The sequence below is a fragment of the Gopherus flavomarginatus genome, chromosome 16 (assembly GCF_025201925.1).
Source record: "Gopherus flavomarginatus isolate rGopFla2 chromosome 16, rGopFla2.mat.asm, whole genome shotgun sequence".
Classification (NCBI taxonomy): Eukaryota; Metazoa; Chordata; order Testudines; family Testudinidae; genus Gopherus; species Gopherus flavomarginatus.
In genome coordinates this window covers 19,737,402-19,764,632 of record NC_066632.1, presented here as the reverse complement: position 1 = coordinate 19,764,632, position 27,231 = coordinate 19,737,402, and the positions used below count along the sequence as shown (strand labels likewise).

The following is a 27,231-nucleotide window of genomic DNA, read 5'->3' as shown; positions in this document are numbered from 1 at the left end:
TGCCCAGCTGTGCATTAAATAAACCAGTTTGCATGCACAAGAGAAGGCTTTGCTTGCCCAGATTTTGCAGGTGTGATTTAAGCAGCCAAATCTGACCATTTGCCTTGAAGGATGCAGAGTTCATAAACAACCACAAGCATAAAATATGCAAGTGATTTAAACACAGTGTGCAAATGCCTGGGACTATGAACAGGCAATGACCTCTCATATTCATTCCTAGCCCTTCACATCTTCAAACCACTCTGCAAACGTGGCAGCTCTGCTGTGAGGGTTCCCTGTCCTGAGGCCTTTCACCAGCCTTGTTAGAAGATTTGTGGAGTGCTCCTTTCATCTAGCTGTAACACACCGAGCTCCAGAATAAAGCATATAAATAGTGGATCCCAAAGACACTCTAGTTTTCTCCGTCCCTCCTCCTATTCTTAAAGGGTACGTCTACACAGCAAAAAAAACAAACATCCCACAGCAGTGTAAAAGTGTAGCTGTTCGTGCTCGGGCTGGAGCCCAGGCTCTGAAACCTGGCAAGAGGGTGGGTCTCAGAGCCCAGGCTCCAGACTCACTGGGAATGACTACAGGGCTATTTTTATCCAGGTAGCCCTTAGCCATAGGCCTCCTAAGAACTAGATGCCTCCAAGTGCCAGTCATTCTGTCTTCTTGTCTTTTCCCCAGAGTCTGTTTTTTCAAGCCTTTCTTGGCCGAATACTGTGGCAACAAGCTAGACAAATAAATAACCAACCACCTTCCTTTTCCCCTGGATTCTCTCTGTCTGCTGCTATTGATTCTGCCATTGCCTATCTTAGGGTAGGAACAGAGATGGAATCGACTCTGTGTCCGAGGGGGAGAAACAGCAAGATTTTTGTTCATTACACATGAGGGCAAAGATCTGAAAGCCTAGAGTTTAGGCAGAAAACCTCTCCAGTTTCCCGTTTTACCTGGTCCAGCATGGCATCTCCACACTCCTTTAGGATGATCCTCATCCATAGCCCAGCTGCCGTGGCAAAGGTGGGGTTAGCTGACAGCATATTATCTATTGTGGCCTCAATAAAGTCTGCAACCTGTTCGGAAGGGAAGTACTCACTAACAACCTGGGAACAAAGCAAAAACAGGAGAGACTGCTATGATGTTTGGCTCCAGCACTTTTAAAAATGGAGGCTTAATATGTCCAAGGAAACAGTTCTATGAATCAGCATATTCTTAATTAGTCTTACATCCAGCTAGCCATTTGGGATTCAAATTCTCTCTATAGTCTATATACTACATTTTTGTATTCTACACTAATGATATCAGGTTCGAGGCAAAGCCTCTGTTGCACAGTTAGCACAACATTGTACTGGATATGCAAGAGGTAAGTTTCCAATCTGTATTCTCTTAGATACACTGCATCTTTTTACAACCTATCAAATGAAGTCAAGAGAGGCATGCACACAAATATAGGCTAAGGCAAACCCGCAAGGTGACAGAATGAAGACTGGGTGGTTTCTCAGCTTGATGTTCCACTAACACAGTTTTTTCTCATGGATGGCTGGATAGGTACATGTGTGTGCATCTGCATGCGCATTTTCATGCACATGCAACATTCAGTGGAATCTGGTTTTTACATGGCATTCATAGCACACATCTATGAAAATCATCTTGCTGGTTACAGGCAACAAATGCCCCATGCCCACAGCTTGCTCCAAGTACAGAAAGGCATCATGAAAGCGTAAATGTAAAATGAACAGTGCCTGGTCACTAGAACATCTGCACAAGTTTTTTGAGTCAGTTACCCTGGCCATTTTGGAAGATGCCTGATACAGAGCCTCAGGGTCTGGAGCTGTTGTTAGTTCTTCACGGAGACAGCTCAGCTCCTCCTCCACTGACCCGAGGTTCATGGGCTGGCCTGGAGTGGAGAAAAGGAGAAAAAGTACTGGAATGATTAATGAAACTGAACCTCTACTGCATGGACATTCATACAGAAGGATCCATGTGCTATGCTGTTATTAGCACAGTGTAAAATCTTGGCCCTATCAAAGTCAATAGCAAAACTCCTGTTGACTATAATGGAATCGAGATTACACCCTAAATATCTGAAAGTTCACAGTAGTGGTATGTTATTGTGACCGATACAGGATTGAACAAGCACCATATTCTGCTTGGAGCAGCTTTCTGGGTGTGTCTGGTTTCAGTAGCCTCTCTGCTCTCAGTATTTAAATCTAATCTCATATTCAAGTACAACTCATGCAGGTAGATGTGAGGTTCCAATGTAGAGGTGAATCCCTCCACCAAAACTCTCATTGTAAAACAGATGGGGATGGACAAAAACTTTGGCAGGAAACCCAGGCTCATCCGTCACTTCTAAACAATGCTGGGATTTCTATGTTGTACATTTAAAAGTTTGGAGTTCCTTATTCTGTTTCTGAATCAGCAACACTGTTTTTTAGGACTGATTAATAATAATTGGAAATAGGGTGACCAGATGTCCCGATTTTATAGGGACAGTCCCAATTTTGGGGTCTTTTTCTTGTATAGACTCCTATGATCCCCCACCCCATGCCGATGTTTCACATTTGCTGTCTGGTGACCCTAACTAGAAATGCCCTTAAATGATAACCAAGCTCTATCCCATTAGGTGAAAAGAATATCCTACTCCAGGGGTCGGCAACCTTTCAGAAGTGCTGTGCCTGAGTCTTCATTTATTCATTCGAATTTAAGGTTTCGCTTGCCAGTAATACATTTTAACATTTTGAGAAGGTCGCTTTCTATAAGTCTATAATATGTAACTAAACTATTGTTATACGTAAAGTAAATAAAGCTTTAAAAATGTTTCAGAAGCTTCATTTAAAATTAAATTAAAATGCAGAGCCCTCCGGACTGGTGGCCAGGACCTGGGAAGTGTGAGTGCCACTGAAAATCAGCTCACGTGCCACCTTCGGCACTCGTACCATAGGTTGCCTACCCCATCCTACTCTTTCACAAAGGGGAAAATGGCCTACACTTACTCCAATAGCTTTGACTGTTCATGACGGAGGGCTGCTGGAAGAACTTTTTGTTTAAAGAATTATTCCAGGAAACCCTTCCAATACAGCCAGTGGCAGGGTAAAGAGAATGAAAATGTTTAGTACCAAGGGCTTGTCTACATGAAGATAGTCAAGAAAGCTAATCCAAATTTATTTTCAAAATGCATTAGTTAAACTTCATTAAACACCTATGGGGACACATTTATTTAGAATTCAAGGGGCCTTATTTCAGGTTAGTTTAATTCTTGTAATTCACTATAATTAATTCAGAATCAGAGCATCCACATGTGTGTTTAATGCCACTTTAAATTTATACCTTTAGCTCATTTGGATTAACTTTCCTTAGTGTCCCTATGTAGACAAGCCCTAAGGAACTGAACAGTTATCTACCTGGTGCAGACCATTTATTATTTGTACAGTTCCCAGAAGTGTGATAGGCTCTTTACACAACATAATTGTCTCTTCTAATGAGGTATTTACAAGATGCCCACCACTCTATTATCTAAGTGCAAACAGACAGGACAGAAAGAACTAGATAGGCAGAAAAATGGACATTACAACAGTGAAAGAAGGTGAAGAATTACTTATACCTGCTTATGGTGAAGAATTACTTATACCTGCTAATAGTCTCCTCACCTTGCATACTGAGAAGGCAGCTGATACAGTCAACCACCCACTGACGGGACGTGGCCAGTGAATCACAGCTGTATGGTGCTATTTGTCCAATCAGAGATCCAAACCGATTAAAAGTTTCCTGAGTCTAATTAAAAAAGAATGAAGAATGAATGTTCTCCAGTTGTTCTAGTTGTTCTACTTGCCATCTTTATTGTTGATACCCATCAGCTCTGTGTTTTTGGGGAACCAGGGCACAGTATCTAGCCTGTGTGACTCATGAAGGACACCCCCAGCACCCGTCTCTGTTTGAACCAAAACCAGTCAGAGAAAAGGCTTGCAGAGAACAATGAAGGGTTTGGGTAGACACACCTAGACCCCTCCTGACAAGGGTGACAAGATTAAGACATCTCCATTTGCATACAGAATGAAGAACAGAGACAACTCCCCTAGCCTCAATTGCATGAAAGATGGAATAGGGATTAGCACAAAGAATGAAGAACAGAGAACCGCACTGAACTCTGGGACCAGAAACGCAGGGACGCATTGAATCATGGGAATCCCTGCTCCAGATGCTAATGAACCTACGCCTGCACACACCCAGCTCAGCAATTATCAGACCAATTCTAGTAATAAATCTTTGACTCATATCCCAAAATACTGAAGCAGCCTAGTTGCCTTGTGAGCTCCTCAGAAGACAACGGCACCCATAGCCAAGAGTGATTAGCTCCTATTGTCTAACCTAAAGAAAACCCTTGAGCCATCAGTTTACCCATAAACAAATCTAGTGTTCTCCCTTGAACCATTGTATTTTCTCTACAAAACCCTCGACCCATGCCCAAGTAAGGTTCTGATGTATAGACTCAAACTCTGCATCAGTTCCACTGGGATTCCATCTCCTGACTGATCGTGCTGGGGGCTCTGCCTGTCTCCAGCACTCAGGACTCTGAGCTACCACCATCACCTGGAAATCCCGACCAGTTCAAGCCTCATGGAGTGGGTGAGATCCATCTCTCTCTCTCTCTCTGTTTTCTTTTCTACCTCAGGTATTAACCTTTAAAATGTAACTGTTACGTTTGTTTAGGCCTCCTGGTGTAGTTATCATTATGATTCAATAAATAACTTTTATAGTTCAGCTGGTTGCTTCTCTCTCTCTGAATTTTGCTCTTTTGTATTTTTAGCTTCCCCCATTTACTCTGCAGCAACACTTCTTGTACCTAAGCTAAAGATCCCTGTAGTGCCCCCAAATACTGTGGAGTTTGCTCATCAAGTGGATTACTACCCATACAATTGTAATGTGAAAGTGTGATAGGAACGTGTTAAACTTGGGGCACATAACGGGGGGCGGGGGGCAGCTGAAAGTGCTGCTCAACCCAGCCGACTGAGACCAGGGGCACATAAAGGTACCCGCTTGAAAGTGCTGCTTAACCCAGCCCACTGAATACAGGGACATATAAGGGGATCAGCTGGGGAGTGCTGATTGACTTGCTCTGCTAGTGTGTGTGTGTGTGTGTGTGTGTGTGTGTTTACACACATGTTCATCTAGTTCTAGTTATTAGCCCTGGGGAACCTGGGTCCTGCAGAGTAGCTCCATTGGGAGGGGACTTGTAGAAGGAAGGAGCAGAGCTCCATATCAACACGCAAATAACATAAGCAACACATTAACAGAATTACAGAACCGCTCCGCTCCCCTCCCCACAGAAGAGTAACCCTAATTAATGAGCCTACCCAAAGTTAACGGGCACATCTGGTAACATTGTGCCTCTGATTCCTGTACTGAACTGGGTGGGGGATCCTGGATAGACACTTTTTTTTTAATGTTTTTAGCTGATTACATAGAAATTCAGCTTTAGCATCCTGGGAGCATAAGAACCAAGAATGCATTTGTGACACTGGCAGACCAGTCAACCTGTGTATGACCCATAATAACTTAACAAAAGGCACTTCTACTGCATCAAGATAGTTCACTTGCATGTGAATTTCAAAGAGCTATATTAGACTAGCAATCATCAACTCATTCAAAAAGGAACAATAGATGCTAAGTGTATTTGTCTGTGGTTATCTATATCCTGTTAGAAGTTTCACAATGTAACCAAATTAGCTTGTAGATGCTAATTCCCTTTCATGGCTTAATTGCATTAATTATGTATGCAAGGTGTTCAGTTAACCTTAAAATCAAAGATGTAAGACATTTCAGGAAACCAGTCATTTCTACATTATCTTCAGCTTAACTATCTGTGTTGTAATGAAAGAACGGCTAATTACCTTATGTGAATGAATGTAACTAGTTTACTGAGTATGCACAGGAAATAGAAGATTATCTTCAAAGCAAAGTACAACGGGTCATCTGCATTGGGGGAAGGTCTTTCTGTGACAATTTCTGTGAGGTAGGCTTGTCAGCCTGGTAGAATAGCTATAAAAGAAAAGGCTTGGGCCTGATCCTATCATCTCTAGTCTGCTTAAACTTTGAACAGGGAAAGTGTAAACCATAGGACAGAGATCTTCCAAATAATCATTTGGAATAACCTGGAAAATGCCTGGAAAAACTAACAGACTTTACATCTAAGCTGCCTTTGGATTCTGATCTGTTGGGATGATTCCAGAGAGACTTTTACAAACTAGCAGTTTATTCCATCCCTGTTGTGATCCTGAACTATGAAAATTGAAAGTCACTTGTCTGGATATTGATCTTTTAACCATTTGTAACTCTCTTCTTTCTTTTAACAAACAGCATGATATTTGGGAAAGACCTGAGATTAAGCATCTGGGCCTTTATGAATAGTGAACCCCACATATGGGGAATCAGATTTTCAGTAACCCCTCACTATATTAGACACAGAATATCAGGATTGGAAAGGACCTCAGGGGTCGTCTAGTCCAACCCCATGCTCAAAGCAGGGCCAATCTCCACACAGATTTTTACCCCAGTTCCCTAAACGGCCCCCTCAAGGTTTGAGCTCACAACCTGGGGTTGAGCAGGCCAATGCTCAAACCACTGAGCTATCCCTCCCCTCTCTTCCAAGACATGGATGTTTAGATGGGAGCCAAGGTCTGGAATGCCAAAAGGGGAAAGCGTTTGGCATCTTCTTAACTAGGGTGGAAGCTCTTTTGTTGTTGACTTGGTGAATCTAATTATAGAATAAGCCATCAGTTTGGGGGATTGGCTGCCCTCTAATTCTTGCAGTCTGCCCGCAGTGTGGTCACAACACTGTTGTGCAAACCTCTCTCTTATGGAAGCAGAGGGATCTTGGTCACCTTGAAATCCCAGCTGCTGCCCTGGAAGAGTTTTTCATGCATTTGCGTTGAGTGTCAGATCTGATAGAAGCAGAGAAATCAGCTCAAGGAAGAGTACGGCTATACTCACTGTGCTATGAACTATCTCTTGATAGGCAGTCAGCAGCTGGGTGCTGGCCTGCAAGGCCCTTTCTCTCTCCCACTCCTTCCCTGAACTGAACCATGGCACTAGGAGCTGTTGGTAGAGCAGGGGAACGGATAGCGTTAGTACCAGAAAATCCCTCCCAAAGTTCCTCTTAAACAGTTTTAATAGTCACTAAAATCCCTCTCCAAAGCATCTCACCTCCATGGAGCAAAGGAATTACATGTCTAATGGAAAAGCCCCTAATATATACAAGTCCCAGGGGCCAGATTCCCCTCTGGTGATTGAAGCCAAAGGAGTTACATGAGAGATGAATCTGGGCCCATCTATGTGATGTCTGCTGTAGACTGTCTGATGGGAGCTGTCTAGCACATCACATGCTGTTTGATGTCTGCTGCTGTGGTCTGTTTTCCCTGGGCAACTTCTCCCATGTTGAGTGGCAGAATGACAGAGAGGAGCAGTTCTTTTTATTAATTTGAATAAGAGCAGAGAAGTCCCCCCAGCCCAGCTCCTTTTAGAACTTCATTTTTATACTGAAGGTGCATCAAACTCCCCACCCCTCAGCTCTTCACGATATTCTGTCCATGTCTGAGGAACAGAAAGTCTCCTCTGAATGAGTTTCCATACAGGGGGCCTAACTCAACATTCATGAATTCCTCTTAGAAGAAGTGATCAGTTTCAACTGGTTCTCTTGGATTTGGCTACTGCAGGGGTGATTTTCTTGCCGCTCCAAGTAGTGTCAACGACACTGTAAGAACTTGGTCCCAATCCAGCCCTGGCATGAAATGGCAAAGCGTCTGTGGATTTCAGTGGGGCATATGCCCGCTTAGCCCAGGAAGAATTTGGTGCTTTCTCCCTAAAATTCACTCCATTGTGGAAAATTCCTCCACAACTGAAGCTTGACCCCCTAAATTGCCGACCCTTCCCTGCTGTAACAGAAGAAACAATCTCCACCATGGTTCACTGGTCTACTCACTTCAAACATTTCCTGGAACCAGTTGGTGGTTGGTTCTTCCTCCAGCAAAGTCTCCATTAGCTTGCCAAGGGCTTCCAAGGACCTCACATAGAGTGACTGAAACCAGAAGAGAAGGAATGAGGCTCAGCACAGATCATTTGTGTGTGTGGGCCGAGGAAAGCTAACCATGCCTTGCCAGGGAGGCCATGTGTCACTGCCATCACCCAGTGCCGGCTGGCCAGAAATACAGTGGATGGTGCCAGAGGAGAATTGTTGTCACGTACCTGTATAAGCAGAGCATCCTTTGCTGTCTCGCCTTCCTTTTTCATCATCTCCAAGGGAGGAAGGGGAAATAAACTTTTGAAGCACTGATCAAGGAGCTCACGGTTTTCCTCCAAGGTCAGAGATGGTTTGAGTTTGCTGTCAGAAGAAAGATAGAGAGAAAAGTCATGCATTAGACTCAGTACCACCTCCAAGTATAAGAAACAGGTCCAATGACTAGAGATTGACCCAATCTAGAACCCCAAGTGCAAACAACCCTTCACTTTGCACCTCTATTAAGTATTGGCTCATCTAGAAGTAAAGCTAAAACTTCAAGTCCCCTTTTTAGAGAAACCCACAAGCTTGCTTCCCCCTGCCAGCTAGCCAGACACCCAGGGCTGGTGCAACCATTTAGGCGGACTAGGCAGTTGCCTAGGGCGCTGAGATTTGGGGGCGCCAAAAAGCACCCCCCAATTTTTTTAAATGGTTGAGCAGCCGCTGCTGCTACGACAGAGAGGGAGTCTGAGCTGCCGGCAGGAGTCAGCAGCCCAGGTGCCCCCTGGGTCAGGGCGCTGCCGCGGCAGCCAACAGCCCAGGGAAACCCCGGGCTGCCAGCTGCCACAGAGGCGCACTGACCCTGGATCAGGGCGCCACCACGGCAGCAGGCAGCCCAGGGTGTCCCCTGGGTCAGGGCGCCGCCGGAGGGGGCAGCAGGCAGCTCCCGTGGAGCTGCCGCAGTTGTGCCTGCGGGCAGTCCGCTGGTCCACGGCTCGGATGGAGCTGCTGCAGTGGTGCCTGCGGACGGTCAGCTGCTCGCGCGGCTTGGGTGGACCGCCCGCAGGCAGAACTGCGGCAGCTCCATCTGAGCCGCGGACTAGCGCGTGGGGCAGCGATATTGCCGTCCGCCTAGGGTGCTCAAAACCCTAGCGCTGGTCCTGCAGACACCTCCCTCCCCATCTGAACTCTGTTCCATTTTACTGCATGCCCCACAACCTCCAGTCTTGTGTCTTTCAAGCACAAACCTCCAAATGGACACATTCAAATCCTTAAGAACTGAAGTCCTGCTGGTGAGCAGCATGTGAGCCACAGGGCCACTCAGAGAATTAAGGGGGCCTGGGGTCTTTGGCGACAGGGAATTGCCGCCGAAGACCTGAAGCGGCAGAAGCTCTGGGGGCCCGGGCCCTGTGAGAGTTTTCCAGGGCCCCTGGAGTGAAGGACTCTGCTCCAGGGGCCCTGAAAAACTCTCTTGGGGGCCCTTGCAGAGCCCGGGGCCTGGGGCAAAATGCCCCACTTGCTCCCCCTGGGTGGCTCTGGTGAGCCAAACCCTGCAGGCATTAGACTGCTCCAAACCTGACACTCATCAATTAACAAATAAGAAGGCATCACAGTGCCAGGAAATGTGGCAGAAAATAGCCTACCTCAGATGTCCAATGGCAAGAATTGCCTTGTAGCGAACTGGAGATGCCAGGGAATCCAGTGGTTCCTTTTTAATGAAGTCCTGAAATGCATGAATAGGGACATGAAAATGGGAAATGGATTTGAAAGGCAGAGAGGCCGTCCTCTCACCCCCCAAAACAGGGCCATCTGCCAGACTTGGAATAAACAGACACTGTGCTCAGCAGGCTCTCTGCCTCAGAAATGAACCATAGGGCTATCTGCAGGCTATACAGAGGACAGAAAGAGAACTCACGAGACACAAGCCGTTCCTTCCAGTTACGGCCCACAAGATGTCAGCATCCCTGCCAAGCTCAGAGTGGATCCCGCATCCTAGGTGCCATGCAGGTAGCCCATGAGACTGCAGTAGTACAATCACAGCCAATGGATAAAATAACATCCCCCTGGAAAACCAGTCTTATTACATTACAACAAACGCCTAATCACTCACCAGCATGTAGCCAAGGAGCTCCAGTTTGTAAGAGAATTCGAACTCCTGGGAGTCTCTGGTCTCCAAGATGGCACAGCTAATCTCCATGACATTGTGGATGAGGGTTAATTTTAGGTACATGTCCTACATAATCCAGAAGGAGAAACAAGAGGATGTGGATGAGAACCTGAGAGAAGAACCACAGTCCAGAAGATAAAGATCAGGAATTAAATCTAGCCTCAGGGAAGGAGAGAGGTGCCCGCAGACCCCGGAAGGTAGAGGACTCTGGCTCTGCATCCACCTCAGAAGAAGAGAAAACCCAGGTTCAGATAAAAAAATCCAGGTCCATTTACACCAGAGCAGCCAGGACTCCTGCTTGATGTAGCAAGGAAACCAAGCTCTGTGCAATTTAAACAAGCAACTTGTGTACAGAAAATGCAAAAGATGAGGGCAGATTATTTAGAATGTACCTTGTTTGCAACAGTGATGCCCAGCACCTGAAAAATGAAAAGCAAAACAGCTATTAGCAATGTAAATAGTCCCACATAACACACAATCTCAAAACGTCCTGGCTGGTGAATATGGAGCAGAGAGAAATCACTATTGTTAAATCTTCCAAAAGGCAGGAAATGTATCCAGAGGCGGTGTTCTGCAGAGGTCAGCATCAGGGGCCATCCTCCATAATATTTGCATTTGTGAAGTACTGGAAGATCTCAGTTTGGTTCAACTGTTTTTGGTAATGCCTAAGTGAGAGTCTCAGACAAGGCAGAACTGAATGGTAAAATGACGTGGAGATGTTGCACTGAGATGAGAGTCAGGACCAGCAGTCAGACACCTGGGGAACAGAAATAACGGAGCACACAGACAAAACAAGAAGACAGATAAAAGGTAAGGGAAGTAGTGAGTCCAAGAAACAGCATGACAGCAAATCAAATAAATACAGGCTAGCACTAGTCTCTCTTGGGTAGTAAAAGATAGAGCTAGATACACATCCATATTAGGGGAGTTAGAGTGTTATTCTGAATAGCCTGAGTGTCACTGCATCTGAATTACTGTGTAGCTGGGGTCTACAGAATTTCAGAAGAATATAGAAAACTAGAGAAAATACAAAAGAAGAGCAACAAAAATGATACAACATGTGACAGCTCATGCTCCATCCATTACAGTTTTAAATCTGAGTTCTGTGACACTTATCACGCAAAAGCTCTTACCTGACAACTGGCTCTGTAATGGAGAAGGATGTTCCCTGTGATGTCTGCCTCTACTCGGGAAAGAAGCTGGTCTTTTGGAGCATGGACAGCCACGCTGCTGTAAGCCAGCATTAGGGTGCTGTGAGTCTTGCCTCTTTTCCCATGGTGGTAGTCCTAGACAATCAGAAAGTTCTTCTGATTCCTTTTGCTTTGGAATTCTGATCTGCTGCTGACCAAGGAATTCCCCACAGCAGCAATAGCAGCTTGCACTTGCAAAACTCTTTTCAGCCAAAGATCTCAAACCACTTGCAAAAAGTATTTAAGCAATATAATAGCTGTGAGGTGTGGAGAGATTAGTATCTCCATCATTCCCACTAGGTAACTCTGACACAGAGAGCCTAAAATGCTGAACCTATAGGAGTGAAGTACATGGGAGCTTAGTCATTGACACTGGTGGGTACAAGATCAGGCGCTAAATGTCTTGCCTAAGGCTGCACAGTGAGTAAATGGCAGAGCCAGCAGAGGAAGCCCAGAGGCCTAGGGTATGGCTACATTTGGAATTTCAAAGCGCTGCCCCGGCAGTGCCGCGGCAGCGCTTTGAAGTGTGAGTGTAGTCAGAGCAGCCGTGCTGGGAGAGAGCTCTCCCAGCGCTGCATGTAAACCACATCCCTTACGGGTGTAGCGTGCAGAGCTGGGAGCCGCGCTCCCAGCGCTGCTGCCCTAATTACACTGACGCTTTACAGCGCTGTATCTTGCAGTGCTCAGGGGGGTGTTTTTTCACACCCCAGTTGCAGCGCTGTAAAGTGTGAGTGTAGCCAAGGCCCTAGTCTCCTGCTCTAGTCTCTAGATCAGTGGTTTTCAACCAGGGGTACTTGTGTACCCCTGAGCGTCTGCAGAGGTCTTCCAGGGGGTTTATCAACTCATCTAGATATTTGCCTAGTTTTACAGCAGACTACAAAGAATGCAAGTACAATATTTATATTCTCCCAATATTTATATTCTGGAGAATATAAATATTTATATTTAAACTGATTTATTTCATAATGATATGGTAAAAATGAGAAAATAAGCAATTTTCAGTAATAATGTGCTATATGACACTTTTTAATAATTTTATGCCTGATTTTGTAAGCAGGTAGTTAAGTGAGATGAAAGTTGGGGTACACAAGACAAATCAGACTCCTGAAAGTGGTACACTAATCTGGATAGGTTGAGAACCACTGCTCTAAATCAGAGGTTCCATAATTGTCATCCGTAGACCACTGGTGGCCTACCTAAAGCAGGTTGGTTGGCCACATGTTGCTTGCAACATCTCCTCATTTCCAGCTACTAACTGGGATTAAAAAAACAGCTAAAAATACCTTAAATGCTTTTCCATGCAAGCCACTGAGGTAGTTCCCACACATTGTGCATGGGAGGGGCGCTCAAGCCATGTGACATGAGAACCCCAGCTCCAGATTGTGCTCCTCTCTGCTTAACTGCAGGCATCACGTAGAACCCATACACTGGGGGACAATGCTAGCTGACCAGAGGAGACACTACCCCAGAGCTGCTGCCCCTGCTTTAGAGGGAGAGGAAGTTTGAGAGAACCCCCTGGCTCCTTTACCTTCAGGCGGCTGATGAACCCAGAAATCTTAACTTTGCTCATTGCAGCCCCAAACTCCTGAAGTGCGTTCAGGGTGAGGTCCAGATGGCTCTCAGCAGAGAATGCGAGGATGGAAATGACTCTCTGTCACCCAAGAAAAATACTGGTTAGGATCTAACCCACGAGTCCATTCCTTTCCCCTGGAATGGTGTAAAGTGCCAGTCAGGCGTGAGACACATGGGGAGCGGGGCCTGAGTGAAATAGCAATGAAGAGGCTATGAAGCGAAATGGCATCTGTCCCAGGCCAACTCAGAGCTCAGCCCCACAGGGAGCATTCAGGGATTACTTGGTAAAGTGGGGAGAGGGACAGAGTCCTCACCTGTCTCTCAGGGACTTCCATATAATCTGTTGTTGTCAGAAATTTACAAAGCTGTGATTTAACATGGACCAGGTCCTGACAAACTGCCAAGGACGTTCCTAGCGCCTTATACAGGAAACTCTGAAAGAAAGAAACCAGCACCGAGATATCAGTAACACAACGTGCCTGTCAGTACAGACCCAGCTCAGCAACACAGGAAGGAACAAGATAGCCAAGTCCAAGCACCCATACTGCAGAAACATCCCATCATCTAGCCCAGCCAGAGAACCAACAATGCAGCATAGACAAGCAGCCTGTCCAAGCAAATATTGGAAGGGCAGGGGGGCAAGAGAGCAGGGAACAAGTAAAAACAAATTGTATATGCAGAATAAAATAGAAAGTAATGAAGCCTTGAGAGAAGCCTTAAGCAGCCTCCCCCTCAGAATTTAAAGGGAAATTAACTAGAAAAAGACGGTTACTCACCTTTGTAACTGTTGTTCTTCGAGATGTGTTGCTCACATCCATTCCAGTTAGGTGTGCGCGCCGCGCGTGCACGTTCGTCGGAAACTTTTTACCCTAGCAACTCCAGTGGGCCGGCAGGTCGCCCCCTGGAGTGGCGCCGCCATGGCGCCCAATATATATCCCTGCCGGCCCACCCGCTCCTCAGTTCCTTCTTGCCGGCGACTCCGACAGTGGGGAAGGAGGGCGGGTGTGGAATGGATGTGAGCAACACATCTCGAAGAACAACAGTTACAAAGGTGAGTAACCGTCTTTTCTTCTTCGAGTGATTGCTCACATCCATTCCAGTTAGGTGAATCCCAAGCCATACCTAGGCGGTGGGGTCGGAGTGAGAAGTCGCGGCATGGAGCACAGCAGATCCGAAGGCCGCATCCTCTCTAGACTGCTGGACCAGGGCGTAGTGGGACGCGAAGGTGTGGACCGATGACCAGGTCGCTGCCCGACAGATTTCCTGGATGGGCACACGGGCGAGGAAAGCCAGCGACGACGCCTGCGCCCTGGTAGAATGCGCAGTCACACGGCCCGTAGGGACGTGGGCCAAGTCATAGCAGGTCCTGATGCAGGACGTTACCCAAGAGGATAACCTCTGGGAGGAGATAGGAAGCCCTTTCATGCGGTCCGCTACTGCCACGAAAAGCTGGGGGGATTTGCGGAAGGGCTTGGTCCTCTCCACGTAGAACGCGAGAGCCCTACGGACATCAAGCGAGTGGAGCTGCTGCTCCCTGCCTGAGGAGTGAGGTTTCGGGAAAAAAACCGGGAGGAATATCTCTTGGTTGACGTGGAAGGCTGAGACCACCTTGGGGAGAAAAGCAGGGTGTGGTCTCAGCTGCACCTTGTCCTTGTGGAAGACCGTGTATGGGGGGTCTACCACAAGAGCCCGGAGTTCCGACACCCGTCTAGCTGAGGTGATAGCTACTAGAAAGGCCGTCTTCCAAGAGAGATAAAGCAGGGAGCAAGTAGCTAACGGCTCAAAGGGGGCCCCCATGAGTCGGGACAACACCAGGTTAAGATCCCAGGTTGGAGCAGGGGGACGGACGTTAGGGTATAAACGTTCCAGCCCCTTAAGGAATCTAGACACCGTCGGGTGGGAAAAAACAGAGTGACCATCCGCACCCGGGTGAAAGGTGGAGATAGCCGCTAGGTGGACTCGTAACGACGATATGGCCAGACCTTGCTCTTTGAGGGACCAAATGTAGTCTAAGATGTTGGCTACTGAAACTTCCATAGGGCGGAGATTTCTCTCCACGCACCAATAGGAGAAGCGCTTCCATTTGGCCAAATATGTCGCCCTTGTGGACGGCTTTCTGCTGCCCAAGAGCACCTCCCTCACCGGCGTGGAACAGCGCAGCTCAGAGCCAGTCAGCCACGCAGGAGCCACGCCGCTAGGTGCAGCGACTGCAGGTCCGGGTGACAGAGGGTCCCGTGCTCCTGGGTAATCAGGTCCGGATGAAGGGGCAGGGGAACTGGGTCGGCTATGGCCAGGTCCAGCAGCATGGGGTACCAGTGCTGTCTGGGCCACGCCGGGGCTACCATGATCACATGAGCCCTGTCCCTGCGCACCTTCAGAAGGACCCTGTGGACCAACGGGAATGGGGGAAATGCATAGTACAGGTGGGTCGACCACTGGATGAGGAAGGCATCCGCTATCGACCCGGGTTCCCTGCCCTGAAAGGAGCAGAACGCTTGGCACTTCCTGTTCCCCTTGGCCGCGAAGAGGTCCACCCGGGGATAACCCCACCTCCGGAAGATGGAGAGGGCGACGTCCGGGCGAAGGGACCACTCGTGTGACAGGAAGGATCTGCTCAATCGATCCGCCAGCGTGTTCCGTACTCCGGGGAGGAAGGAAGCCATGAGGTGAATGGAGTGGGCTACACAAAAGTCCCAGAGTCGTATCGCCTCGTGGCACAGGGAGGAGGATCTGGTGCCGCCCTGCTTGTTGATATAATACATGGTCGTCGTGTTGTCGGTGAACACCGCGACACAACGACCCTGGAGCTGATGACAGAACGTTTGACAAGCAAGACGGACCGCTCTCAACTCCCGCATGTTGATGTGTAGCCCCACCTCCTCCTGGGACCACAGGCCCTGCGTCCTCAGGGTCCCTGCGTGGGCCCCCCAGCCGAGATCTGAGGCATCTGTTGTTAGGGACACCGAGGGCTGAGATGGGTGGAAGGGGAGACCCGCACACAACACTGACTGGTCCAGCCACCAGCTGAGAGAATCTAAGACCCTCTGGGGGATCGTGATTAACATATCTAGTGGCTGTCTTGTCGGCCTGTAATGACTGATGAGCCACAACTGGGGTGGCCTCATGCGGAGCCGAGCGTAATTGGTCACGAAAGTACAGGCCGCCATGTGGCCTAACAGGGTTAGACACGTCCTCACTGACGTCAGGGGGGCTGTCTGTAGTCGTTGCACGATTGCCGACAAGGCCTGGAACCGCTGCAATGGCAGCAAGGCCCTGCCCACAGTGGCGTCCAGGACGGCCCCGATGAATTCCACCCTTTGTGTGGGGGCCAGGGTGGACTTGTCTGTGTTCACCAAGAGGCCCAGAGTGGCGAACATGTCGGTGATCACACGGACATGGTTGCAGACTTGTTGTTCCGACGTGCCCCGAATCAACCAATCGTCTAGATACGGGAACACGTGGATATGACTGCGCCGAAGCTGCGCCACAACAACTGCCATGCATTTGGTAAACACTCTCGGGGCCGTGGACAAGCCAAATGGGAGGACTGCAAATTGGTAATGCAGAGACCCCACAAGGAAGCGAAGGAAACGTCTGTGGGGTGGCCAGATAGCAATGTGGAAATACGCGTCCTGCATGTCGAGGGCGGCGTACCAGTCTCCCGGATCCAGGGATGGGATAATGGTCCCCAAGGAAACCATGCGGAACTTCAATTTCACCAGGTACTTGTTGAGCTCTCGCAGGTCGAGGATGGGCCTGAGGCCTCCCTTGGCCTTGGGGATCAGAAAGTAGCGGGAATAAAACCCCTTGCCTTTCTCGTTCTCCGGCACCGCCTCTATAGCCCCTTTGCGGAGGAGCGTCTGCACCTCCTGCCGAAGGAATTGCTCGTGAGAGGGGTCCCTGAAGAGGGACGAGGAAGGGGGGCGGGGAGGAGGAAATGAAACAAACTGCAGGCGGTATCCCGACTGCACCGTGCGTAAAACCCAGCGGTCTGATGTTATTAGGGACCACGCCGGGAGGAAAAAAGAAAGGCGGTTGGAAAACGGGGGGAAAGGATCCAATGGGGAAACTGTTACTGCGCCCTCGGGCGCACCTTCAAAATGAAGGCTTGGGACCAGGCGGGGGCTTAGAGGAGCCTTGGTTTTGGCCCCCTTGGTTCCCCGAATGCCTGCGCCTTCCGTTCCTGCCGCGGCGCCTGTTAAGGTCCTGCCGCTGGCGGAACTGGAGATACGGCCTGCGCTGTTGTTGCTGTTGCTGCGGCCGGAAGGGTCTGCGCTGCGTCACTGGAGTGTGCATCCCCAGTGACCTCATGATGACGCGGTTGTCTTTTAGATTCTTTAGTCTAGGGTCTGTCTTATCCGAAAACAGCCCTTGGCCTTCAAAAGGAAGGTCCTGTATTGTGTGCTGGAGCTCCGGCGGAAGGCCGGAAACCTGCAGCCAGGAGAGGCGACGCATTGTTACACCCGACGCGAGGGTACGGGCAGCCGAATCCGCAGCGTCCAGAGAGGCTTGCAAGGACGTGCGTGCGACCCTCTTGCCTTCCTCTAAAATGGCCGCAAACTCCTGACGAGCGTCTTGTGGCAACAGCTCCTTGAATTTGTCTGCTGCCACCCAGGAGTTAAAGGCGTATCTACTTAACAGGGCCTGTTGGTTGGAGACCCTGAGTTGCAGCGCCCCCGCCGAGTACACCTTACGGCCGAGGAGGTCCATCCGCCTAGCCTCCCTGGATTTGGGGGCTGGAGCCTCCTGGCCATGACGCTCCTTATCATTGACAGATTGGACCACCAGGGAACACGGAGTCGGGTGTACGTGGAGGTACTCGTAGCCCTTAGAAGGAGCCATGTACTTCCTTTCGACGCCCTTCGCAGTGGGAGGAATGGAGGCCGGGGACTGCCAGATGGTGGTGGCGTTGGCCTGGATGGTCCGTATGAACGGCAGGGCGACCCTGGTGGGAGCGTCTGCGGAGAGGATGGTGACAATAGGGTCCTCTACCTCCGAGACCTCCTCGGCTTGTAGACTCAGGTTTTGGGCTACTCGCCGGAGGAGGTCCTGGTGCGCCCTGAGGTCCAGCGGGGGGGGGCTGTTGGAGGAGGTCCCAGCCACCGCTTCATCAGGGGAAGAAGATGAGGAGACCCCCGGCAAGAGGGTGTCTAAAGGGGGGTCTCCCTCGGCCCTCGCCTCTGCCTCAGGAGCCAAAGTGGAGTCCTGTTGCTTGGATCCTTCCTCCCCATCCGGGGAGGGAGGGGGGCGAGACAACGAGGCCTCAGGTGCCCTGCGCTCTGCAGTCGGCGGCCTAGCAGGGAGCTGTTGGGGGCCCTGGGCCTGATGATACGCCCAGGGTGTCCAGAAACCCCATTGCTGTGGGGCTGCGTCCTGCTGTGGAGGCTCGCTGAACAGCGCCGCCTGCCGGTCGGTGCCCAGCGCGTAGCCACTGTCCGCCAGCGAAGACACGGACGGCTGCCTCGAGGGCCATGGCGGAGCGGACCCTGGATGGTAATGGTCCGCGCGGGCCGGCACGGGCGATCGTCTCGGTGCCGGGGACCGGTGCCGGGAGTCGTAACGGTGCCGGGAGCGGGACCGAGTTCTGCCACGGTGCCGGGATCTGGATCGGTACCGGGCGCCGCTTCGGTGCCGGGATCGGGACCTGCCACCGGTTCGGTACCGGGAGGTCGACCGGGACCGGGACCTGCCACCAGCTCGGCGCCGGGAGGTCGACCGGTGCGGCGAACGTCTGGATCGGCTCCTGGACTCGCGGTGCCGGTAACGGCGGCTGGAGTCCGACCGCGATCGTCTCGGTGTCGACCGGCGCCGCGAGTGCGACCGGTACCGCTGAGGGGAGCGGTGCCGGGACTGCGAGCGGCGGCGGGATCTGGAGCGACCTTGACGTCGGGACCTGGAGCGAGAACGAGAGTCCCGGGACGGTGCCGACATCATAGGCTTGCCTCTGGACACAACCCGCACCGGAGGTACCGGGGGTGGTAGCTGCGTGGGCTCGGTCAGGGCTATGAGGTCCCGTGCCGAGGCGAAGGCCTCTGGTGTAGATGGCACCACTATCTCAACCCCAGATGTCATGGGGGAGCTTGGCGGCACCGGACTCGACGGACCCGCCGGGCCCGGAGTCGACGGTGCCGGCGGCGCCGCGGCCGATACTGAGGCCGGGCGCTCCACTCGGGTGTGCCTGGCCGGAGTAGTGGACTTCGACGGCCTAGGCTCTGTCCCCGGTGCCGGAGAAGGTCGGTGCCGGGGAGTCTTCTCGGTGCCGGCGCGATCCGGTGCCGGCGCCGACATCACGGCCTGCGAAGCCGCCGGGTCAAGTGCCGCCTCCAGGAGGAGAGTCCGGAGCCTTTGATCCCTCTCCTTCTTAGTCCTTGGCTTAAAAGCCTTGCAGATGCGGCACTTGTCGGATCTATGCGATTCCCCCAGGCACTTCAGGCACGCGTCGTGGGGGTCGCTCGTGGGCATAGGCTTCTTGCAGGCCGCACACTGCTTGAAGCCCGGCGAACCAGGCATGAGCCCGGTGCCGGGTGCCGGGAAGGGCTAAGCCCCCGGCGAAAAACTATTTACAACTACTTAACACTTAACTACTACTATCTAACTAACAGTCTAATTAACAACTACAATAGAGATAACGATAGAAAAACAAGGAGAGCTAGGGACGTGGAGGACAGCTATGCCGCGCTCCACAGTTCCAACGACCGACACGGCGGTAAGAAGGAACTGAGGAGCGGGTGGGCCGGCAGGGATATATATTGGGCGCCATGGCGGCGCCACTCCAGGGGGCGACCTGCCGGCCCACTGGAGTTGCTAGGGTAAAAAGTTTCCGACGAACGTGCACGCGCGGCGCGCACACCTAACTGGAATGGATGTGAGCAATCACTCGAAGAAGAACTAAGCCTTAACAGAGAACAAACCTTCTCATTGGAGGGGCTGGCATAGCCGGCCATCTGCTGGCTCAACTCAAGGCTTATCTGCCTGCTCCAAGCACTGTCGTCTATCATCTTCAGAGTTGTTCTTAGGAACTGAGTGTAAAATAAGAGTTAAAGCAGATGGTTCATTGCAAGAATTTGGGGGTTGTTGTGGGGTGTGTGTTTGTTTGTTTGGTGTTTTTTTTCCTTCCTTGTTCTCTCTTGTAAATTTTCCAATATTCAGGTGTCATGGGAAGATTATTTCCCTATTGAGAACTATAAACATTGACAACCCAGACTTCCTCTGCTGTTGTTCTTTAACCTTTGCCTGATGATTCCTCTCAGTCTCCAAACCCAGATGGACAGTGTATTGGAGAATGAGATGGAGACAAGAAAACTGACCACTGAGGAGTGATTTTATAGTGGATGGAGGATGGGTCTAATAAACTTTGAACAAAGGGCTCTGGACTACAAAGGACCAGGCACCTTCTCTGAAGTGCTCTGGACCCTTTATGCCACCTCCCGAGAGTCCCCAGGGTTGTGTGGTACCTCACTACCACCTGCCCTTAGCATGAGGAAGCCTTCTCTGTGCTCTGCCAGCCACAGGAAACACAAGCAAGCCCTTCTCACCCCATCCAGGCTGCACTGTCCTACAGATGAGCAATTCGTACAGTCCAACCACCGAGCCCTCTGTGCAGCTCTACAATGTACAGCGCCTGTTCCACTGGACACTCACAGAACTCACAGGTTTGCTACACACCACCTTACCAGTTTCACCTCAGCATCACCGCTCCATTTAACACACTTAGATACATTTATAGGGAAAACAAGCAGACTTCAATTGACAAAGATCAGAGAGTTGAGAAGGAGCAAGTAAAATTAACATAAACAAATGGTTACGTAAAAATAAAATCATAACACACTTCTAGAGCTTGAACTTAGATAACCAAACATTCCCCTGTCTCACAAAGGATAGCTCCCCCAAATCTCTCTCCCAGCATGAAACACCCAGACCAAAGGTGATCCTCCATTCAGAAGACAAGCCAGCTGGCAGTTCGTCCAATAGGTGAAGGATACCTGGTGCCGGATACTTCTGGACCTCCAAATAGGGTTCCAAGCATCCATTGTCTTCACTTGTAAACAGGGTACCCCCTATTGTTTGTTTGTTTGTTTTTCTTGTATCAAATCTCCTCTGGAGACTTCACAATCACTTGATTAGAATTTTTCTCTATCGATTAGCATCCACTGTGAATAATTACTCAGTCTACATACAGCCATTCAGGCAGATAAGCATCCCCTGCCTGAAAGCAACGTGTTTATCATTTTCTGGTGACCAGCCCCAACTCACACACCTTAAAAGCATCAATTTCAGTATACAACCATAAAGCCTTATATATTATCCATCCAGTCACTGTGCAATGATTATGATGAGCCGTGTGGCACAGGTATCCAATAAAGGCTTTACATGACACCCTTTGTTTATATAGAGATCAGATCCAGGGAATCCTGGGAACCCTGTGGCCTAAGTCAGTGGGCACCCAAAGGACCCGGGGTCACACCCTCAGCTCCCACTGAAGTCAGCCAGAGGTTAGTAACTCTCAGCACTTTGCTGTTTCAGGCCCGAATTTTGAACAGCAGCCAGGAAATATCAGAAACCTCACAAGAGATCCTAATTTTATTTGATTTTTTAGCCCAAGAATTTCAAATGAGGCTGGTTCTGGAATGGGAAACTCTAGAGTGTAATCCAACTCCAAATGGAACTCCAAACCTTCTGGGGTGTATTTGTCACTAGGTCCTTTCCTTTCATTTTCAGCACTCGCCATAAAAGTGTTCCTTGTCTGGATTTACATGAGGGTGTAGAGCTCTTTCTGACCAGAATGTTTCTCATGGAGAAACCTGTCACCAAACCCTGTCTTGTCTCTTTTCCTTTTTGGGTTTCTCACAGCAAATTTTCTTTTGAGTGGCAAATAGAAAAAAGGAATCCTTTAGATGTCCCCCAGTGGCGCATTAGCACCATTAGCATGCTGGTTTTCTGGTTAAGTTTTGTGTTGTTCCCAGTGGTAACACAGAGTTATATATAACTAGAGCTGGTTGAACAATGGTAAGTCCATTTCACAAAACAAATGGAATTTTTTTCTTTTCTTGATTTTTCAACACACAAATGAAAAGTGAAAGAAACAAAAATATTTTGCTTTTCAAAATCAAAAATGACCATTATTCAGTTCTTTGTTTTCCCCCTTTCCTTCCCTTTATCCCTCGCCCCCAGGCCTTTCCTCCCCTCTTCCACTTTGTGACTGAAAAAGCGGGGGGGGGGGGGGGGAGGAGGACGGGGGGAGGAGATAAACAGGGAAGCAAATGAAAAAAAAACCCAAAACATCAACTTCCGTTTCCAAAAACTGAACATTTTCCATTTGGGTTGTGGTTGTTTTGCTTTGTGAAAAAAAAAAATAAAATAAAATAAAAAATTGAAAATGTTCCATCAAAATAGAAAGGTCATTTTTCACTGAACAAAAGTTGCAATTGAAATGGTTTGACCAGCTCTGTTTATAATGAATAGTTTATCACTAATATTTTCCCCAGCTGACACATTTGGAGGGGGGAGGGAGGGCTGTGACAATACAGCTGAAAGGTGTCTTGTACCTGAAGCAGCATGTGCTCCCACAGCGCACAGTCCAGAGAATTCTCTGTGTTTCCTATGAAGCAGGAGGCAAAACAATAATGTCACCCAGGTTAGCAAGAAGAGTCGTCCCAGAAATCTCCTTTGCAATCAGTGCTTCGAAAACCCCTGCTCTGCCAAGCTGTAACATACCTGGGCTTTCAAGGCTAAACGGGACCTACGCCAAAGTTCTTTGTTGGACCAACAGAAAGTATCATGTTATATACCCTGCTGGCATTTTTATTCAGGGTCAGTCAACCCACCAGGAGTGAGATGCTGAGCACTCCTAATTCCTGTTGACTTTAATGGGAGCTGAGGGTACTTAGCATCTCACAAAACTGTTCAGCACATCAGAAGACTGGGTTTAATGCAAATACAAACTTTTCCTGCATAATAAGAGATTCTGGACTTGATCCTAACTTGATGTAAATCGGTGTAACTTCACTGAAGTCAATGGAATTATACTGATTTACATCAGCTGAGAATCTAGCCCTTTTTCCTAATGTCCAGCTTTAACCTACTCTTCTTTAATGTCGGCACAATGTAGTACTGGGGACTCTGTACCGCAACAACCACTAGGGAAGAGAGAGCTCATTTTTTAAATCTTTTTTTGAATATCAAACCCACTTGAACGTTGTGGGGTTTGACATTCATCAGAAACATATCAGGTTTGTGCTCCACGTAGGGTCTGTCATACTCCACAGAGACTATACTGGCAGAGCTACATCATTGGCGCTCTGCTGGCATAATAACCCCATAGTGTAGACATAGCCTACACTGACTGAGGAGGTCAATAGATTCATACCACTGTAAAATTGATGAAAGACATTATTAGGCCCCCAGTACCTAGATTCTACAGAGGACACCCACTTGGCCACCTGGCTTTTATGGCTCAGGTTTCCTTACAGAAAGAAAAACTCTAGGTTTTTTAATTGAATCACCCTTGAACGTAAACATGGGGGTTAATTTTCAGAAAAATTCAGTTTGCAAAATCAGACTATACATGTAACCCCAAAATATTTCACTAACCTCCAGCTTCATGCGTAATTCACCTTCCCAAACATTAAGCTAGCAAAGGTGTGGGGGGAACTGCTGTAAAATTTCCATTCAGCTGAAACCTTCCTGGCCTGATTCTGCCCAGATTGAATTGGCTTCAGTGGTTCAACTCTGGATTTACCCCGGTGGTTCAGTTATCCAGATGAATGAAAAGTGAGGGCCTAGAAGCCCAATTTCAATTCCCCACTGATCCTGCATACTGCAACAGGAATGGCACAACACATGTCCATATGAAGCTGCATTTTCTGGCTTCCCTTCTATTCTCCATGGACCGCACTTCTCCTAACTAGCACTTTACCTTCAATGTACTGCAGCAGAGATGGGATCTTTACTATCCACATCTCACCCACTGCTGCATGGATATTTTGGTGCAGGGCCTGTAGTAACTGCAAGGCAGCACATCCGTGTCCTTCTCCTGAATAAGGGGATGAGGCTACTACCTGCCAATGAGAGAGAAAGAACAGGCTGTTTTGTCAGCACAATACCAGTTTCTTCCTGAAGGAGAGAATAGTTCAGACTCTCTCATTGTGGAGACCGTACAATAGAGTTGTTGATTCTACTGCAGCGCCTTCCTGAAGAAGAAAGCATTCTAGCTAGTACGAGGATCCAGAACAGTGTGTCTCAGGAGAGGGCAGAGACAGAGAGATCCAATCATACACATTCCTCAGCCTGTCTACAAGCATCTGGCTAGAAAACCCATTTTTATATAGTTAACTGCCCCACTTCATATTCCACAGAAAACCTATTCTCATGGTGTACTCACCAGGAGTCGTGCCAGCAGCCCCTGGGGTGTAGGGAGTTTCACTAGGGAAAGAAAGAGAATCTCATTAATTTTGCCAGGCTTTCAGAGAGTCCTGCTGATGTTATTCACCTAGCCATTCCCAACGTGCCCACCAGTGTTGAATGCAGCTGATCATAATTTGCATTTCCATAGTGCTTTCAGTCTGAGCTTCTCAAAATGCTTTAGAGACATGAATGAATTCCGCCTCACAGCACCTCTATCAGGTTGGCATTAATTACTCCTTCATGTCACAAGTGGGGAAGCTGAGAGAGAAAGAGCAAGTGATTTCCCCAAGGTCACATCAGAATTTTGGTGGCAGGCTGGGAACAGAACCCACATTTCTTAGCTCCCTCCCATGGCCATGTTGCAATCACAAGACCATCCCTCATTTTAGCCTTCTCATTGCAGATGAGAGAACTGGAGCAGACTGAACCTGTTCATTTCATAGTGTGCTTGGAGAGAATAAATGAAAGAGTTTCTGTTATAAACCTGGTCCACCGTAGTCCAGGCAAGCAGCTTCTTCTCCTTCCTGCTGCTTTTTCTCAGCCAGTTCCCTAAGGCATCTGCAGAGAGGCTTCAAAGTGCCAGTGTACTCAGCTGGCACCACATATTCTAGAAGCCTTGGCCATAGCACCTGCAGAGAAGAGCGAGACTGTTCAGTACACAGCTATTTCCATTCCCCCACCTCCAGTATCCTGCTGTCTGAATCCCTCCCTCTCATGTAGCTTCTCCTTTTATTCATCACTGACCCTTCCCTTACCTATCACCTCATCTCTCTCGCCTCCCATCATCTCACTCTACCTGTCTGGTGCCCCCTCACTCTGTCTTTTAAATACACTGCCTTCTTTGGTGAGCAATTTGGCTCTCACCCAGAGATGAATCCTCCTTCCCTGCATTACAGCATTATGGAGCTATTTAGATAGCACCATCAACTCACCCAGAACTTTACAGACCTAGATAAGGCACACTCCCAGCCCTAAGATCTGTTCAAATCCAGGATCACCAAATCTAAAGATCAGAAGTATTCATGGAGGATCTAAGGGGAAGTTGCACTCAGACAGTGGAAAGAATGAAGAGAAGATCTCTGCAACATGATTTCTTCCAGTTAAATTGCTTTCTATCTTCTCTCTAATGTGAACCACTTACTCCATGATGAAGGGGTCACACCATCCCTGACATGAATTTGACATACTGTTCCTCCATTATGCTGAGTGTGCAAAAAGCTTCCTTGCGGAGAAGTACAAAGAATGTAAGGAAGAACGTCCCATTTCAAGAAGCAGTAGCAACAGGTCACTTACTTGGGTCATTCCACTGACTGAGGTGTCCAGACACTGCAGGATGTCAATGCACAGGGTTTGGATAGTGTTTTCTTCCTGAATAGCCTGGGTGAGAAGTGTTGTACCCTGCTGTGAGATAGCTCTATAGAATTATTAGCTAGTAGCAAGACACTGGCTAGAGAATCAGTGTCCTTCTCTTACAAAGCCATCTTGAACATTGACCTATGCCTGCTTTTATATTGCACTGGAAGTGCACAACCATCTGAAGGGAAGGGAATAATAGAAACTCCTAACTGGTGGGTCAGATCCCAGGCTTAGGAAAACCCTAAAGTGAAGGGAATGATTCACTGAACACAAAAGAGTTTCCCCAACAGGGTTAAATTTCTTTAAATTTGAAAAACTGTTTCATCTTTTTATCTCTGAGGAAAACCATTCAGACGCTGCCCAGTGGGAATCAATATGCAGAAGCAGGGGGATCCACTCTGTTTGTTCTGATGCCCCAACCAGCCTGGTCATTTCGTGTGTAGTGAGTGTGATTCTATCAACGGGCCTAATTCTCCTCTTACTTACACCGGACTAAAATATTGATTGACTCTACTGATTTCAGTTTAAAGGAGAGCAAAACTGGCCCAATGAGAAAAAGCAGCCTTCCTTAAGATGGGTGTGGGTGTGGGTGTGAAAAAGGAGAGTATTGCCACAAGCTCCAACTTTGTAGAAAAGGGGCCAGGCAGAGCTAAGGTCTTCAACAACTTGCTCTAAAGTTGAACTGTTTATGTTAATACAGATCATGGATCCAATCATGGAGCACAAAGTGTCTGGAGCCCTTGGCTGTGTCCGTGCATAAAAATACGGACTGAAGATATTTTTAATCTAGTACATGTAGATGAGAGCATGTAGTGAGGTAAATATACAGCAAGCTTTTCCAGTCTCTTGACAGTCTGTGATGCAACCTGCATAACCTTGGTGTTTTGCAGATAGTTTACGTTTGCTTCAACAGCCACAGAATTGGGCATCATTATGTTCTCTGGAGAGTCTATTTCAAACAAAGAGATGTGCTTCCTTGTACTAGAATATTTCACTGAAAAATGGTGTTTTCAGAAGTTTCAATGATTCATCAGAGGGTTGAGTAACCTAGATGACTCTGTTAGAGGTAAATACCCGGTGTGAGCATCTGATCTCTGTTACATTAGTATGAATCCAGAGTAATGCCACTAAAGTCAGTGGGGTTACCTTGACTTTACACCAATATAACTGATCAGATTCTGGCTCTAATCATTCAGTCCAGTTGTCCTTGAGTCAAAACTCCCACTGAAGTCAAGGGGAGCAGTCAGCATGCAAGAATGGTAGGACTGAGTCCTCCGTGCTCAGAACTCTCCTTACCAGTTTGCTGGTGGACACTCTGAACTCCATGAAAACATGTGCTACCATCTCCCATGCTGCACAATTCTCCACACTTTCCAAGCTGAGCAGCTTCCGGATGAAATGAAGAACTGCCGTCCTCACCTGCAAGGGTAGAGATGACACACATGAGTTATTGTTATCCCTTCTACCTGAAATAGGAGATAGGATATGAGAATCCTTATGCTTTTGATTTGACCTCCTTGGCTTGTAAACATGGATCCATTTAACACAGGCAGGAGAATGACATGCCTTCT

The 27,231-nt window shown here is 48.5% G+C and overlaps 1 protein-coding gene across 1 annotated transcript in view; it reads right to left on the bottom strand.

Annotated features, from left to right (window-relative positions):
* LOC127035651 (maestro heat-like repeat-containing protein family member 2B) overlaps positions 1-27,231 on the bottom strand; it is a 44,642-nt gene that overhangs the window by 16,110 nt on the left and 1,301 nt on the right. Inside the window, exons 4-22 of the mRNA XM_050925781.1 lie at positions 26,957-27,079; positions 25,598-25,681; positions 24,789-24,933; positions 24,282-24,322; positions 23,817-23,958; positions 22,447-22,499; positions 19,813-19,920; positions 13,216-13,335; positions 12,858-12,980; positions 11,273-11,425; positions 10,532-10,558; positions 10,083-10,205; positions 9,616-9,695; positions 8,221-8,356; positions 7,958-8,053; positions 6,970-7,074; positions 3,630-3,753; positions 1,764-1,876; positions 930-1,082 (exon numbers count right to left, since the gene is read on the bottom strand). Of these exons, the coding sequence (XP_050781738.1) occupies positions 930-1,082; positions 1,764-1,876; positions 3,630-3,753; positions 6,970-7,074; positions 7,958-8,053; positions 8,221-8,356; positions 9,616-9,695; positions 10,083-10,205; positions 10,532-10,558; positions 11,273-11,425; positions 12,858-12,980; positions 13,216-13,335; positions 19,813-19,920; positions 22,447-22,499; positions 23,817-23,958; positions 24,282-24,322; positions 24,789-24,933; positions 25,598-25,681; positions 26,957-27,004 (1,974 nt within the window). The 5' untranslated portion in view covers positions 27,005-27,079. The remainder of the gene's footprint in view (positions 1-929; positions 1,083-1,763; positions 1,877-3,629; positions 3,754-6,969; positions 7,075-7,957; positions 8,054-8,220; positions 8,357-9,615; positions 9,696-10,082; positions 10,206-10,531; positions 10,559-11,272; positions 11,426-12,857; positions 12,981-13,215; positions 13,336-19,812; positions 19,921-22,446; positions 22,500-23,816; positions 23,959-24,281; positions 24,323-24,788; positions 24,934-25,597; positions 25,682-26,956; positions 27,080-27,231) is intronic.